The sequence below is a fragment of the Pimephales promelas genome, chromosome 13 (genome assembly GCF_988280905.1).
Source record: "Pimephales promelas chromosome 13, fPimPro1.hap1.1, whole genome shotgun sequence".
NCBI lineage: Eukaryota > Metazoa > Chordata > Actinopteri > Cypriniformes > Leuciscidae > Pimephales > Pimephales promelas.
This window is the reverse complement of record NC_142781.1, coordinates 5,827,659-5,843,980: the sequence shown is the minus strand read 5'-3', so window position 1 is coordinate 5,843,980 and position 16,322 is coordinate 5,827,659. Positions and strand designations below refer to the sequence as shown.

The following is a 16,322-nucleotide window of genomic DNA, read 5'->3' as shown; positions in this document are numbered from 1 at the left end:
ATTACATTGATCTAACTACACCGTTGAAGATGTCATTTGTAGTTAATAATTCATAACTATCTTAGAGTAACTTACTGTTATAATATGGTGAAACTGGAAGAATGTTATTCAACCTAAAGTAGTCTACTATTACTTTGATACATTTTTACTTAAGTAAAAGTAAAAATACCAGTCTAAAAAATCTACTCAAGTAGTTAATTTAAAACATGAGTAAAAGTTGCTGAGTAACTTGTTTAACAGCGGGGGTGGGGTGGGGTGGGGGACTCCCCCATGTGGGGAGAGTTTCACAGTATGAGAACCGTCTCAGAAAATATCACGGTTTATGGTATTAAACAATTATTAAATATATAAACTGCATTATTAAATTACGGTTATTATTTTCATCAGTTAAAATGACAGTTAAATAAATTAAACATTTGTTCAATAAAACATAATATCAACTAACTTCAATATGATTGACATCTTATTTTTTATCATTAATAACTTATTAAATTTTATTACAATTTTTTCAATGATTTAATAGAAATATATTATCCAAAACAGTGGTAATCAAATAAAAGTTTAGCAAATGTTTTAATCCTTTTATTTTTTTGGCAAAGTGCTGCAAAACAGATTTAGTCAATTAAACCATGGACAAACAATATATTCCTTAAAGAATGTGTAAATACATTTTAGTATTATTGTTGGTGTTTAAACAGCACTTCCTCTTTAAAAAAGGGGAGGAGACCGCAAGAAATTCTGGGTTTACTGAAGAAAACCTGCTCCCGACCAGGTTAGGTTCACAGAGTAAGTTCACTCTGAGTATAAGTTACCTCTCTTTCAGAAACGGGCTTGACTTACTCTGCTTTCTCGGGTTTGATATACCCCCCTTTCTGAAACGGAAAACCCAGAGTTTCCCTCATTTCAGGGTTAACATACTCAGAGTTTTCACTTAACCTCCTTTCTGAAACAGGCCCATGCTGTGTTTAATTTGTTTTCGTGTTAGAAACTTACAGATTTGGGTAGGTTAAATGTCTATATGTGAGAAATGAAAGGCAATCATTTTCCACATCTTTGAATTACACTCAATTAATTACATTTTACAGTGTAATATATTTTCCAAAATTTGAAAATAGTCAATAGTTTATTGTAATATACAACAAACATTATTAATTATGTTATTTAATATATTTTTTGTATATTTACATGATATTGATTATAAATATAAGGAAATATATATTTTTTTTCTGTAAGGAATGCCACTGGAAGAAATTATATTGTTTAGTACTGTAATTGCTTTGAAGTCACCATATTGGTGATTAGTGATTCATTAGCTTGGGATCCTGTGCATTCATATTCAAATGATCTATAGGCTGATTTTAAGTAATTTATTTCAGCACAATGACTAACCATTATGGTATTTTAAGTACATAATTGTTTGTAGATAGATATGTCACATTAGTAAAGCAGCTCCTGAAGCTCATATTTGATAGATGTGACAAAGGTTTATTTTTTTCTTATCCCAATGATGCACAGACATCAAAACTCGACGTACAAAGTACTAAACAATGGTGACACTCAACATAAAGATCAATTCTGAACATTAACAAATAAACAAACAACACAAACTGCTAAAATTGAAGCAAAAAATAGGTTCGGCAGCACAGGTAAAACCAACAATAATTAAGAATCTCCACAGCATTATCTGTTCATGCCACATATGCACTGTTGAACTACTGTGTATGATATTGTAGATGTTACAAGAGTGCAGTTAGATACTACTGTCTATGGTTAGATACAAGAGCAGCTCTACAGTGGAATTACTGGGAAAGTAATGCATTTATTAACCTGGATTAAACTATAATTTTACATTAAAAAAAGTGTTTATAAAATTTTTAAACAAAATAAACAACTTTTATTATTTATTTTCAAACAAAATGTATTATTTATTTTCAAACAAAATGTGTCGCTCCATCAATATATTGATGGAGCGACAGATTTTGTTTGAAAATAAATAATAAAAGTTGTTTATTTTGTTTGAAAATAAACAACTTTTATTATATATATATATATATATATATATATATATATATATATATATATATATATATATATATATATATATATATTATAGGCCTATTATTATCTAGGTTGGAACACGGGACCTTAAACGAGCCTTACGTTTCACAACAAAACTTTCTTTTAGAGATATTTCAACAATAGATATGCCATTCGGAGATCGCACTTTTTTGGAATTCACATTTAAAGTAAAAAACACTTTTGAATATTTGGTCTTTTTGATGGAACACAACCTCAAACGAGGCTAACTTTTACCCATGCTTTTATCAGACAGTAAACAAAACGCACACGAGAGAAGTGTTATAGGAAATGACGTAACAGGAAATGCACGGGTGATACAAACGTTCTTCTCGCGCGAGACTGATATGCTGATATGGCGAACAAGCAGCTTGCACTCCAAGTTATCTGTGCTCTGATTTGCAGCGAAAAAGCAAAAAAGAAAAACAAAAGACGAATATGGAGGAGAGAATGCTTCAAGAGACGCGAGCAGCAAGTGTTGTCCGTTCCGCTCAGAGTGTTGGAGGTAAACAAATAACTATAATACAACCCGTTAGATGCTTACTTGCTTGCTGGTGTGGCGTGTATTTATTCTGATAGCCTTCTGATATTTGGTGTGTTATTGCCTTCTGATATTTGGTGTGTTATTGCCAGCCGAGCGAGGAGCCCGGCTGCCGGGAGCTGTTGCGGATGACGGAGGAGGAGTTCGAGCTCCTGCTGGGGAGCGTCGAGGCCCTCATCACCAAACAACACACTAAAATGAGACGGGCAATATCCGCGAGAGATCGCCTGTCTGTGACCCTGCGCTATTTGGCTTCAGGTGAGTCTGCCTGGGCAGTATTCATATGGGCTCTAGACTAACTTTTCCACTGGTGCTACCAACTTTCTCAGTTGGTAGCACCAGCACATGATTTGGTCGCACCTTTTTTGTTTTGTTTTTTGTTACATGCCATGGGATTAATCGATGAATGCTGATGAATAGTGGTTTTAATGGACCAAAGCTAGCAATTAATTATCATTGCCAAATTTCAGGATTTTCATGGATTTTGGACAGTAGTTTTTTTAATCTGTAATTTTAAGCATTTTACATTTGAATTATATACAATCTATTTACATTTGAATAATATTATATTTATCTATCTATCTGTTATCATCTTTCTATCAGCATCATCTTTCTATCTTTTAAAAATCATTAAACATTCAAATGTATGCATGACATTTTAAAAGATTGGAGTTTTATAATGGGCTCTATGCACGGCGGTATTTCCGGTGAAGGTGTAAGGATGCTCGATAACTTCCGCCGATCGTAGAGTCCAATGCAATACCGAGAATTTATATTGAATTTTATACTCCATGATTATACTAAAGAAACGTTAGTCACAAAAACAGATAAAACAGACACCCCTCGTTGTGTTTATGCTTCTTTTTAAAATTATATTAAATAAACATAACTATATATAAAATTACATTTAAACGTATGTACATTTCGTTTCAAAGACGGGAGGACAATACATTTTGAAGACTCTGCCATAATCCCATTTTCCTCCGCTTAAATCTCCACAACCGGAAATGGACGAGCATCCTTGCGTCAAATGCGGAACTTATGCGTGCATATAGCCCATTAGGGATGCGCCGAAACCGAAAACCGAAACACCGAATGAAATTATTCCAATTATTAGGACCATTGCATTTATGGCTATGACTGTGTACAAACTTTACTAAAATCAAGGCAATGCAATTGCATATATTAATATAAAATTTTCAAAGAATAAATCAATTACAAATTATGTAAAAAAAAAAAATATTAAGCACAATGCACAGTATAAAATAAAATCAAACTTAAATGTTTAACTTGCCCCCACTCATGTGTAAATTAAACAATAATCTACTGGCCTGCAGAAAGGTTTTAAAATTAAATGTTCTCTCATAAAAACAAAGCCGAGCACGAACTTCTCATCACACCAGCACCCAGTTTGCACGTCTAAATTAGTTGCTTACATTTAAAAAAAAATCAAAATCAATAGCATAAAAAGCATTTTTAATCAACAAAGGTCCATGTTTAAAACAAATGTACACGATTAGAAAATAATTAAGAGCGTTAATTTAGTTGCATACATGTTCCCATATACAGTACACATTTTTTTTTAATGTCACAAGAAATAATCTCAGGGTTTACAAGATTATTTTTGTATTGGTGGTGGTATACTAAAAAATAAACATTGTCACGTATTTATGATATCTTTCTTCTTCTCACCTATTCCTGATGGTTAGAGGACAGCTACTTGATAGTACAACGGCATGCGCGTCAAGTATAAATGCCTCGGCCATTCGGAGAGGTGCGCGCGCTGTCTGTGGAGAGACACGCTCTGCGGAGGCAGGCGAAAGTATAAACAAGGCTTCCTCGCGGGTTCAGATATATATAATACTGAAATACGTCCACACCGCAGACACGTTATTTCAGACAAGCACGTGCAGGTCGCGGTTTCTGTTTGCGTCATCACACTAGGGGTGGGAATCTTTGATCACCTCACGATCCGATCCGATTCTGATTCTGGGAGTTACGATCCGATTCCAGAACGATTCTTTATATACTTCCCACCCTTATTAATTAATTAGTTTATATAATTAAGTAGGCCTACTTTTTAAAATAATTACAAATTTGAATTTTAAACTAATATAACTTCAAAACATACAAGCAAGTAGCAAATAATAAAGAGGAGCATAGAAACATATAACAAACAACAAGTGCTTTCAGTAGCCTATAGATTATCTGAGCGTTTTCCATTCAAGAACTGTGAGTGAATTTTCTTCATCTTTACTGTAGTTTTTTTACTATGACAACATAGACTGCGGGAGATCTATTAAGCTGCGTCCACGCACGCATCTCTTTTGAAATATAAGAAGTAATGTGGTTTGTCCTGTCCATTTAATCCCTTAAGACATAACTGGCTGTGTTTACGTTAATTTTGCACAAGTACATTAAGCCACGGAGGCGCACAGCTGCATGCGCGAGCAGTCTACACAAACAAAGCGCGCGTGAGGATTTGAAATTGAAAGCAGTCGGCTGTTAGTGAGGTTCATATTTTAAATTTATAAGTCCACTGCATTCCAAACCTTATAAATGATGACTTCGTAGAGCATTCGTAAGGAAAATACCGACGGGCGAGATAGGACACTTTCAAGTGTAACATCAAACAAAGTGTGCGTCTCTCACAGCGCGTGCAGTGAAGCCTGTGAGTGTCCTCGTAATTCGCTTCAATCTTTCCGAACTTTATGAATTGATTATTGATTATTTTACGGAAGGTTCAAGTGGTGTATGTAGGCCTTTGTGAGGAATTGGAAGCAAGCACAATCCGGGTATTTCTAAAGCAAACTCAGCGTTATCGCACATCTGGTTAAAAAACTTAACTCAATTGATTCTGAAATTCTGAGAATCGTTGGAGAGAGAATCGCAATGCTTCGATGGATCGTTTTTTGTTTTTTTTCTCCCACCCCTACATCACAACATTTCGGCCGTATTATTTCGGCGATAAAAAATTTCGGTGGCCGAATATCAAAGTTTATAGTTGTAACAAAAATAATCAGAACTCTCACACTCCTTAGCTTCTGCATGTTATAAAAATGTCCTTTTCCTCAGTCGAGCGATTACTCTCATCTAACCGCTGTAAAGACGTAGGAAGGGGCACGCTGTTTCGTGAGACATTTTAATTTTTATATGCCTTAATTCGTGAATCCACAATTGGTGCGTTCCACCATCAATGTGCAATGCGCGTGACGTCTACGTTCGTCAATAAATAAATTGCATGTCTTGCGGAAGAACACTGTAGCCGGAGCTACTTCTCTCCATTAAAGGAGTAGTTCACTTTTGAAAAAACTTTTGCTGATAATTTACTCACCCCCATGTCATCCAAGATGTCCATGTCTTTCTTTCTTCAGTCGGAAAGAAATCAAGGTTTTTGATGAAAACATTCCAGGATTTTTCTCCATATAATGAACTTCAGTGGGAACCAGATGGTTCAAGTTCCAAAAGAAACTTTAAGTACAAACTGCAAACTTGTTCAAAGGGCTTTAAACAATTCCAGGCGATGAATAAGGGTCTTCTCAAGCGAAACGATCGCTCGTTTTATAAATAAATAACAAAGTTTAAGTTTTATAAGCTCAAGCGCTCGCCTTGCTCTGTTCTGTAACGCACTCCTGTTCGAACTCGTTCATCAAAATGAAAAAATCTTTTTCCGAGTCATTTGGTTCATTCGGCGACAGAAACGAATGAATTGATTAGGAAAAAGATTTGTTCATTTTGTTGAACGAGTTCGAACAGGAGAGTCACGAACGTGCACCACAGAACAGAAAAAGGTGAACGCTTGTTCTTATAAAACTTAAACTTTGTTATTTTTAAAAAAAATGAGCGATCGTTTTGCTTGATAAGACCCTTATTTATCGTCTGGAATCGTTTAAAGCCCTTTGAACAAGTTTGCAGCTTGTACTGAAAGTTTCTTTTGGACCTTGAACCGTCTGGTTCCCACTGAAGTCCATTATATGGAGAAAAATCCTGGAACGTTTTCATTAAAAACCTTAATTTCTTTCCGACTGAAGAAAGAAAGACATGGACATCTTGGATGACATGGGGGTGAGTAAATTATGAGCAAAAGTTTTTTGAAAAGTGAACTAATCGTTTAATGTCTATGGCGAGTCACGGAGGCGCTGGGCAACTCCGCATCCGAGTCGACCCCGGGATAAAATAGTGCGAATATAAACACTTATTATATATGTACCTTAGTGATTCAGGATAAGTCAAAAACATGGTTTGGAAAACGGATTCATGATGTAGCCTACTCGTTCATTTTGAACATAAGTTACGGACTGCAGCAGCTGATACAACGCCGTTCTGTTGCGCGAGCGTCCACTCGCACATACAATTTTAACTTGCACATTCTCAAAAAATGGTTGGATATGTCTGGAACCCTGTTAGTGCTTAATTCATTATCAGGGATGTGATTTTTCCGGATTAATCCGGAATTCCGGATTTTCCGACCTGAAAATGTGACCTACGTGAATCATGCAGATCTGTAAAAAAAAAAAAAAAAAAAAAAAAAAAGAGGGAGACGGGTGTCGGCAGCCGGGGTGAAAAGGGGAGAATATGAGGACATAACCCATAACTGGCTGACGTGCGTACAGAAAGTTCCTTTCAAAGTATCAACAAGGACGTATTTGCGTTCAGCCAGAGAATATCTGATTGGTTCAGCTTGTTCACCTGCTCAATTTCGTATCTCAGTCGCTCTCGCGCTGGTATCGTTGTCAGTTGACAAGAACATCATCACAGTTAGGTCACCAGGGCTGGGCGATATATCAATATATTTCAAATTTGCGCTATGATCCTGGCTCCAAGCAAGCTGCTGACTGCTTTTGTAGAAATATGTATATCGTGCATTCAGTCAGTTGCAGTCCTGACACCTCCGTCTCAACAGCATTAGTGTACAACGCGACAAATACTCGCAATATTAACACAGAGGAACGGCTACATCAGTTCAGCGAGTTCACAAAAGTTAATTTGCATGTGCTTTAAAGCCTTGCCGGTTAAACATGTCATTCACTGCTGATACGCTGTTCTGAGCGCGAACACCCGACGCGCACATGAACTAAAAGCTTGTCTAACAGCGCCTGGTTGCTGAAGTTATCTTTCGAGTATTATTTCGCTAATACTCTCAAATACACACAAGGTTTACATAAGAACATTTGGTTATGTCTAAACTCAATGCAAACCGAGAAAATTGCGAGAAATCTGCTTGTCAAATGCTCCGTGTATATTAGACATGTCGCGTACAGGTCTTAAAGTGACAGTAGCCCTAAAAATAAAAATGCAGCCGCTTGTTCTTAAAGGGATAGTTGACCCCAAAATAAAAATTCTGTCATTATTTATTCACTGTAATGTTGTTCCAAACCTGTATTCATTTATTTCTTGTGCTGAACAAAAAAGAAGATATTTTGAAGAATGTGGGTAACCAGACAGTTGCTGGTCCCCATTGACTTCCATAGGGAAAAATTTACTATGGAAATCACTGGGGTACATCAACTGTTTGTTTACCCACATTCTTCCAAATAACTTAAACAGAAGAAAGAAACTTATTCAGGTTTAAAACAACTTGAGAGAGTAAATGATGGGGGGGGGGGTTGTTGGGGGCTCGTATATTTTCCTGCTTTTTTGTCCTTAGCCAATCACATGCCTGATTATACAGATCTGTTGTTTATTTTAAGGGTTATTTTTGTTATGCAGGTGAAACATTCAGTTCCCTCAGTTCACAGTACAAGTTTGGGGCCAGCACTATTTCACAGATCGTTATGGAGACCTGTGCTGCTCTGCACCAGGTCATGAAGAAAGACTACCTGAAGGTAAACTCTGATTTCCATTTACTCAGCACAATCTTAAACCTCTGCATCAGCAACATTAATCATATCTAAGAGTATATATCATATTAACTTCAGAGGACATGATAGTATCTTGTGACCATGTGATGTGAAGTCATGGGACCCAGATCCTCTGTTGAGAGAATAACGTTTCATAAGCAAGCCTGTATGGTTATGTCACCATTGTGGTGACCAGTATTTGATCTAGTTGGGCTCTTGGGCTTCTTCTTGCATTAGTTATGCTTTGGCTGCTGTAACTGTGTTTCTAGAACACAATTGGCTTTATGCCCAGCTGCACTACTTCCTGAACTTCAGCCAGCTCCTTGTTTCCTGTCAGCCATTATGCCTTTTAAGAATGACATAAAGAAAGTGCAGCATTAAAGGGGACATCAGATGCCCATTTTCCACAATTTGGCATGATTCTTTAGGATCGTCATGAGTAGAGGTCAGGCGATTGATTGGCTGACCGATTAATCGGGCTGATGTGTTTTATGTATTTGGCATTGGCCAATCAGTGCGAGTAGCAAAGCTCTGTTGTGGAACATGTGATGCTGCCGCGGGCAGTAGAGGTCTCGATACCAAAACCTGGTATCGAGCCCAGCGCTAAATTATTATAGTAGCCTGTATAGATAAGCTTCGACTTTATCATTTCTGTTTCTGTACCAGAGAGTTTCTCTCCCTCTGAGCAGCTTTAGGTCAGTGTAGCCTCAGTTCTACAGGCTGAGGGTGCTGAACACATCAAGTAGAGGTGTAACGGTACACAAAAATCACGGTTCGGTACTTACCTCGGTTTTAAAGTCACGGTTCGGTTATTTTTCGGTACAGTAAGGGAAAGAAATGCAAACATTAAACTGCTGGTTGTTTAGTTTACTATAAACTTTATTTTAACATTTTGTTTACACTTTTTAAACAATTTGTTTAAACTTTTTTAAACACACTTTTTAATTAAATATAATAAATAAAATATATATAAAACAAACATGAATAAGAAATAAAATATTGCTGCAAAATTCTCCACTAAATAAAATCCTCTGAAACCAATATCACACAATAAAATATAATGAAAAATGTAAATAACTATGGATATAACAGTGGAGTATTACCAATCCAAGCTTTAAAGAGCCCCTATCATAGCATTTGAAATGTTCCCATTTTTGTTTTAGGAGTTCCCAAAAACAGTTTAACATGCATGCAAGGATAAAAAACACTTTATTTGTCTTATAATATGCATTTATTTTTAACAGATTTGCTCACCGACTCCCAAATGATTTGTACAACGACTCATTTTTCCAAACCACTCCTTTGCGTGACGCTAATCGGCGGTGATTGGTCTGATGACAGACCCAGTCAGTTATTGTTTGTTAGCATAACGCATAAACATATTGATAAAGCACTGCAGTACTACAAGACGCTCTATTCTTTATGACAACTCCAATAACAGCGACAAACATTTCACATATTTAAAAAAAAATTGACATTGGAGACCTAGAAGCTGTGCTGAGCGTAACTTACACACACACACACACACGCGCACACACACATACTTATTGCGCCTTCCCTCCTCGCGCCCCGACGCTACAAAACTTTTCAAAACCCATAAAAGCAACAATTATTAATAATACTTACAGGTTGTGATTCGGAGGAGGAAGCTGATCCATATACACTGGGTAAGTAAGTTACTGAGTCCTCCTTCAGGAACAACCGCTTGCGAATCCACATTTGAATTAATTTATGTTTTTGAACGATTCGTCAATAAAATGATGAGAACACAATCGGGCTATACTGTTGTGGTATCGTTGCAAATATGAACTCTAACCACCGATTCTTCACATGTTCGTCCCTGGTAAATGAAAACAAAGTGGCTGAACTATCTTTGCATTGTGGAACACAGACTCTTCTCGACATGATGCTATGATGAAGTATTTGAATGTGTAGACTTCAATTTTACACTTCAGTTTGCGCGCGCAGTAACTGGGCGCGGCCAATGACCTCTCTTCGTCACGATGTAACAGCTAATGACTCGTTTCAAACACAATTCATTTCATAGACTCAGAGTCGACTCTCACTTTTGAAAGACAATAACTTTAAATACGGTGCACTTTCAAATATAAATCTTTGCAGGATGTTTTCATTCCCTTAGAGCTATATTCCACACCACATGAACAGTCATTTCCATGATAGGTACTCTTTAAATAGAATCCGTAGCTTTAGAAAACTGTATAATAATGTGGTTCATGGATTCTCGTCGTGCAACGTGTCACTTCCAGTATTTTGCCTGTTAATCGACACGGGTAAATTGTAATCAAGAGTTTTTTTTAAATCGAGTCTCTACTATAAATGAGGAATCGTTACAGCCTCAACTCAATTTCTAGAGTTGAAGATGGACCTGTAAAACCATTTTAACATTTTAAATGCCTTTAAATAAGTTTTAAATTGACTTGACCAAACAAGTTTACATGTTATTAATAGAATTTAACCTACAATGAAAAAAAAAATCAGAATTGTTCTTTCAAAATACATTGAGAGAAAAGAATACATAGGCACACACACTAACATCAATATTCAGCTTATGACTCTCATCAATGGTGACATGCTTCATGCAACAATGCATGCTGGGAGCCAATAGTTTTATAATATGGCGGCTCCCAGCATACATTGCTGCATGAAGCATGTCACCATTGCTGAGATTCATATGCTGAATATTGATGTCTGTGTGTTTCTAAAATAATTCTCCTTGCAATGAATTTTAAAAATCACACTTTACAGATATGTGGCAAGAAATTCTCATTGGCAAAAAAAAAAAAAAAACAGTTGATAACACACAAGCATTTTTGGTCAGTGATGAGATCAATGAATCATTCTATTTCATAATGGTCCAAATTTTATCATGTGATCATCTTTGTTTATGGCTTCTTTTGTAACAAATTATGTGTCTTGGCAAAAAACAAACACACACAAACTTGCATAAAAAACGAAACAATGAAACACTGATCGCCATAATGGTGACATCACAAAACCTATTATTTCCAATAAAAAAAATCAACATCTACACCTCTTTTAATTCTCAATAACTAGTTGGTAATATGTGAGGCTGGTAATGCTGTTTGTGGAGTTGTTTAATCCTCTGCTGAGATCTTCAGAGATTTAATGTTGCCTTTTATCTTCAGTTGATTTCATCTCCGGAAGTCAGTTGTTGTTCTTGTGTTACTCTTTTCTTCAGTGACTCTGCTTGTTATCATTGGGTGTCTTCAGTCCTCAATCATCACTCAATTAATCACTTCATTATCTCATTAACTCTAACACCACATTAGTGTTACTTTTAATACCCTGCTGGTGGTTCCCATATAAACACCGAGCGGTGTTAAATTTAACACCAGGGATTTGTGACGAATTGATGGCACAGCTCCATATTTTAAATACAACTTGCAGCTTTGTATTCAGCGAAAAGAGTTTGGCACACACCTGTAAGCAAGTTTCTGCACTCTTTCTGGGACATTTTCTTCAAATATAAACTGAAGCTATTTTGCTTTCATTTCCTCTGAGGCTGGGATTCGGTGTAAGCATGCCTGATGCTACGTTCACACCGGACGCGAATCGCGCGTCAAATTCGCGCCTGACGCGTCTAGTTTGACGCTTGACCACTTTGTGTTAATTCGAGTGTCGAGCGAAACTGGCGCGCGTAAAAACAAAAGTTTGAAGCGAAATTTACGCGCGTCAGAATCGAAATCCGTTGGCGGCCATTGTTTTTATGTCGACCGAGCATTCATCAAGAGAGTTACCGCTCTGTATTTACTCTGGAGAGCAGAACAGCGGCGTGGGGATCATCGTCGCCGTATATTTGTGTCCACCGGACCCTTCAGAGCCGAACCGTTTGGCGAGTTTCACCATTTGCTCGCTCCAGGAGCTGCGCTGGATGACGGCCGCTGTCAGCGGTACTTCCGCCTGTCCCGCGCCCAGTTTGATGACATGTTGTCCCGCATCGGAGCGAGGATAACCCTCGCCCTCATCCATCTAATCTAGCTGTCATTTATTTTTTGTTTTGATGATAAATAGAGCCAGCCTTCAAAAGTTATTAATCTGTCCTGTGATTTTTTTTTTTTTCTCTCTCTCTCACGTCCAGACACGAATTTATGCACATATGTTGATTGTCTTTACAACATAATACTATTTCATATAATCTAGCTATGGAATGAATAACATTCAATACAAAATGAACATGTCTCGTATATAGAAATAATGTTTTAAGTGATAAAACATTTGCTTTGTTGTGCATAATCCCACCATGCATTTAGTCATATTAACAAAATAATTTATTGAAGCATCCAGACACTTCACCACGTGAGCAAGCAGCTAGGCTCCTGATTCGTTAACGCGGCGCGAATTGACGCCAAAGTTCAGATTTTTCAACTCGGGCGGCAGACGCGAATTCGCATCAAACGCGTGAATGCACAAATGGCACTAACTGAATCATTCGCGCTTAACGCGCCAGACGCTCAATTCGCGCCTTTCGCGCGAACTTGACGCGCGAATGAGGCGTATTCGCGTCTTCCGCGCCTCGCTCCACGCCTCATTTGCGCCGCAGGAATTTTTCACGCTCGTAAAGCGTCTTTGCATTGACTTAACATTGAAATCATTCGCGCCTGACGCGCTATTCGCATCCGGTGTGAACGTAGCATGAGAGTCTTTACAACCAGACACAGAGCAGGTTTTGCATGCAGCATCGCTTCATTGTCCAACACTTGCTAAAACGAAATGCTCCTTCGTTAGCTAGCTTCGCTACTTTTGTACAAAACTAATGGGAAGGGGGTGGACTAAAGACATTTAAGGAGACTGTGTCTCGGAGGTGGTCTTATACAAATAGCTAGCTGCGTAGAAACCGCAAATTGAAACCGCTCGCTGGATTACATCGTTTCAGACTCAGACAGCCCATAATAAATGGACTTTTAGAACTGGCTTTCTTTTCAGTTGCTTTTCAGTTTTTTGTTTTTTTCCCAACCAGTTCTCAGTTGGTTAGAACTGTTTTTTTTGTTGTTGTTGTTGTTGTTTTTTTTAACTTGTTTTCTTTTCAGAGTTGGCTCACACCTAACTAAATGCAAAAAAAAAAAAAAAAAAGGTGAAAATTACATCAAATGTCCCCTTTAAGGCATGGCTATATTATATCACACAAACCTATAGACATTCTTGAAACAAATGAATAAAAAAAATATTTCAACCTCATTTGAATGCTATGTATTAACATCAAGTAATATAAGTTTACAAAAACATTTGTATTCATCTCGTCCCACAGTCTTCTAAATCCATACACTGATTGTTTCTTGCACATTTAGTATTTGTTATGTATATTTCTATTTTCAAATTAATTTCATATCCTTGTCAACAGATTCAATAAAAAGAGTGAATTCTAAACAAACAAAACGATGAACATGAATGAAATGATTCATTTACTTACACGATTCATTCACAAACCCCACTAATTGTACCTTTACAGTTATCCTTACTATAATACCTGATTAATGATTAGTCTAAGTGAAATTTAATAGTATAGTCTTATATAACAATCCATAGAGGGTTGAATAAGTGTTACTGTAAATTCCTATTAAGTGAAGTCTGTATAGGCCTACAGAAAGAGTCATATACAGTAAAACCAAAGCTTTACCGGCATGATTGTCAAGACATTTATTTACAGTATAACCAAAACATGCACAGAATATTTATTAAAAAATATTGTACAAAGTGCTAATTGGCTAAAGAAGAACATGTATTGAAGGGGAAAATAAAATATAACAATGATTCGCCTATATTATACAGAAATACCAAAACAAAAAAATGAATGGATTTAAAAGACTTGGGATGGGATGAATAAACATTTATTTTTGTTACGTATTCTAAGGAATGTAATGCGTTTATTATGCTGTCATGACCACGAGGTATCCACATGGTGCAAAACATATTTTATACACACAAATATCATAAATACCTCATAATACAAATATTAGAATAAGTGCTAAGTCTTATTCTTTTCTGTTGCTAGACACCATCAACAGAGGCAGAATGGCGGACAATAGCCCAAGACTTTGAATCGATATGGCAGTTTCCACATTGCCTCGGTGCGCTTGGTGGAAAACGGATCTTTTTACAGCCTCCAGCAAAGAGTGTGAGCCTTGAGCAGAATTACAAGGGCAGATTCTCTGTGACGATCATGGCTGCGGTAGATGCAAATTACAAGTTCATCTATGCCAGCGTGGGAACCCAGGCCAGCGTCTCTGATGCTGGACTGTTCGCTCACTCGGACTTGTGCAAAGCCATGGATCGGGGTTTGCTGAGCTTTCCTCCACCTGAACCCTTGCCCAACAGTGACGTAAAGATGCCGTACATGTTTGTGGGTGATGAGGCATATCCTTTAAGGCCAGATCTCATGACGCCGTATCCATGCAGGCAGACGGACCGCAGTCAACAGGTACTGAACTGTCGTCTATCAAGGGCACGTAGAGCGCCAGAAAACGCTTTCGGCATTCTTGCCAACAGGTTAAGGGTTTTCAGGAACACCATATATTTGGAGCCAGACAAGGTGGTTAAGATAACTATGGCCTCGCTATGCATCCATAACTTCCTCCGCGAGCGCAGGTCTGAGGCGTACACACCTCCAGGCTTTGCGGATTGGGAGAACGAGGACCACAGCTTAGTTGAGGGAACCTGGAGGAAGCAAGGAAGTGGGTCTTTCCAGCCGGCGGAGCAAAGAGGGGAAAGCGGTGCATCAGATACGGCCAAAATCCAACGAAACCTTCTGTGTGACTATTTTGTCTCGCCTGCAGGTTGTGTTCCTTGGCAGGAGGAGCTGATGGTGGAATAGTATTTTTGTAGTGCAGAACACTGGATTTGATTCTTTGGCATTATTGTGGTTCTGTTATTGATTTTAGACCTTTGGTACAGAATGTCTTAAGTTGTGTATTTTGTATATCTTCAGACCATAGAAGTTGCGTAAACTTTGATGTCATTGTTTCAACTGCATGTAAATATTCTTTTTGGACGTTTTTTTGGAAAGTGGAAACAACAGTATAAAGTTTTAAAACAGTCCTGTGCATTACTGTACAGATTCACAACATAACTACAAGTAGGATATTATTTGACACTCAAGGTCAACATTGATTTGATGTCTTTGACAACAGTGAAATAAAAATAATCTTCAGATCATGTTCATGATGTTTCTTATGCTTTTTTTTATTCTGGATATATACTTGTTTCCAAAGGTAGTGAATGCATCAGGTATAGCGTCTGCCTTAACGTGTGCCGTCATTGGCTTCCAAATAACACAAAAGAAGATATTTTGAAGAATGTTAAGGAATGTTAAGGGTTAAGGCTATTAAAGGAGTAGTTCCCTTTAAAAAAAACAAAAAAAACTTTTGCTTATAATTTACTCACCCCCATGTCATCCAAGATACCCACGTCTTTCTTTCTTCAGTCGAAAAGAAATTAAGGTTTTTGATGAAAACATTCCAGGATTTTATCCATATAATGGACTTCTTTGGGAGCCAAACGGTTCAAGTTTCAGTGCAGCTTTAAAGGGCTTTAAACGACACCAGACGATGAATAAGGGTCTTATCTAGGACCCTTTGAGTGATGACTTGAAAAAAAAGATTTGTTCGTTTTGATGAACGAGTTCGAACGTGCATCACAGAACAGAGCAAGGCCAGCATCTGAGCTTATAAAACTTAAATTTTTTAATTTTTTTTAAATGAGCGATCGTTTCGCTTGATAAGACCCTTATATTCATATTATGTCGTTTAAAGCTCTTTGAAGCTGCACTGAAACTCTCATTTGGACCTTGAACCGTTTGGACCCCATTGAAGTCCATTATATGGAGAAAA

General features: G+C 37.3%; 1 protein-coding gene and 1 long non-coding RNA gene across 2 annotated transcripts in view; both read left to right on the top strand.

Annotated features, from left to right (window-relative positions):
* The window catches only part of LOC148975135 (uncharacterized), a 199,050-nt gene that overhangs the window by 54,504 nt on the left and 128,224 nt on the right, over window positions 1-16,322 (top strand). The gene's annotated exons all lie outside the window — the stretch shown is intronic.
* LOC120479267 (uncharacterized) lies at window positions 2,368-15,648 on the top strand. Its single transcript, XM_039671551.2, has 4 exons — window positions 2,368-2,581; window positions 2,710-2,875; window positions 8,327-8,442; window positions 14,489-15,648. The coding sequence occupies exons 1-4, from the start codon at window positions 2,432-2,434 to the stop codon at window positions 15,305-15,307; spliced, it is 1,251 nt and encodes a 416-aa protein (XP_039527485.2). The 5' UTR covers window positions 2,368-2,431; the 3' UTR covers window positions 15,308-15,648.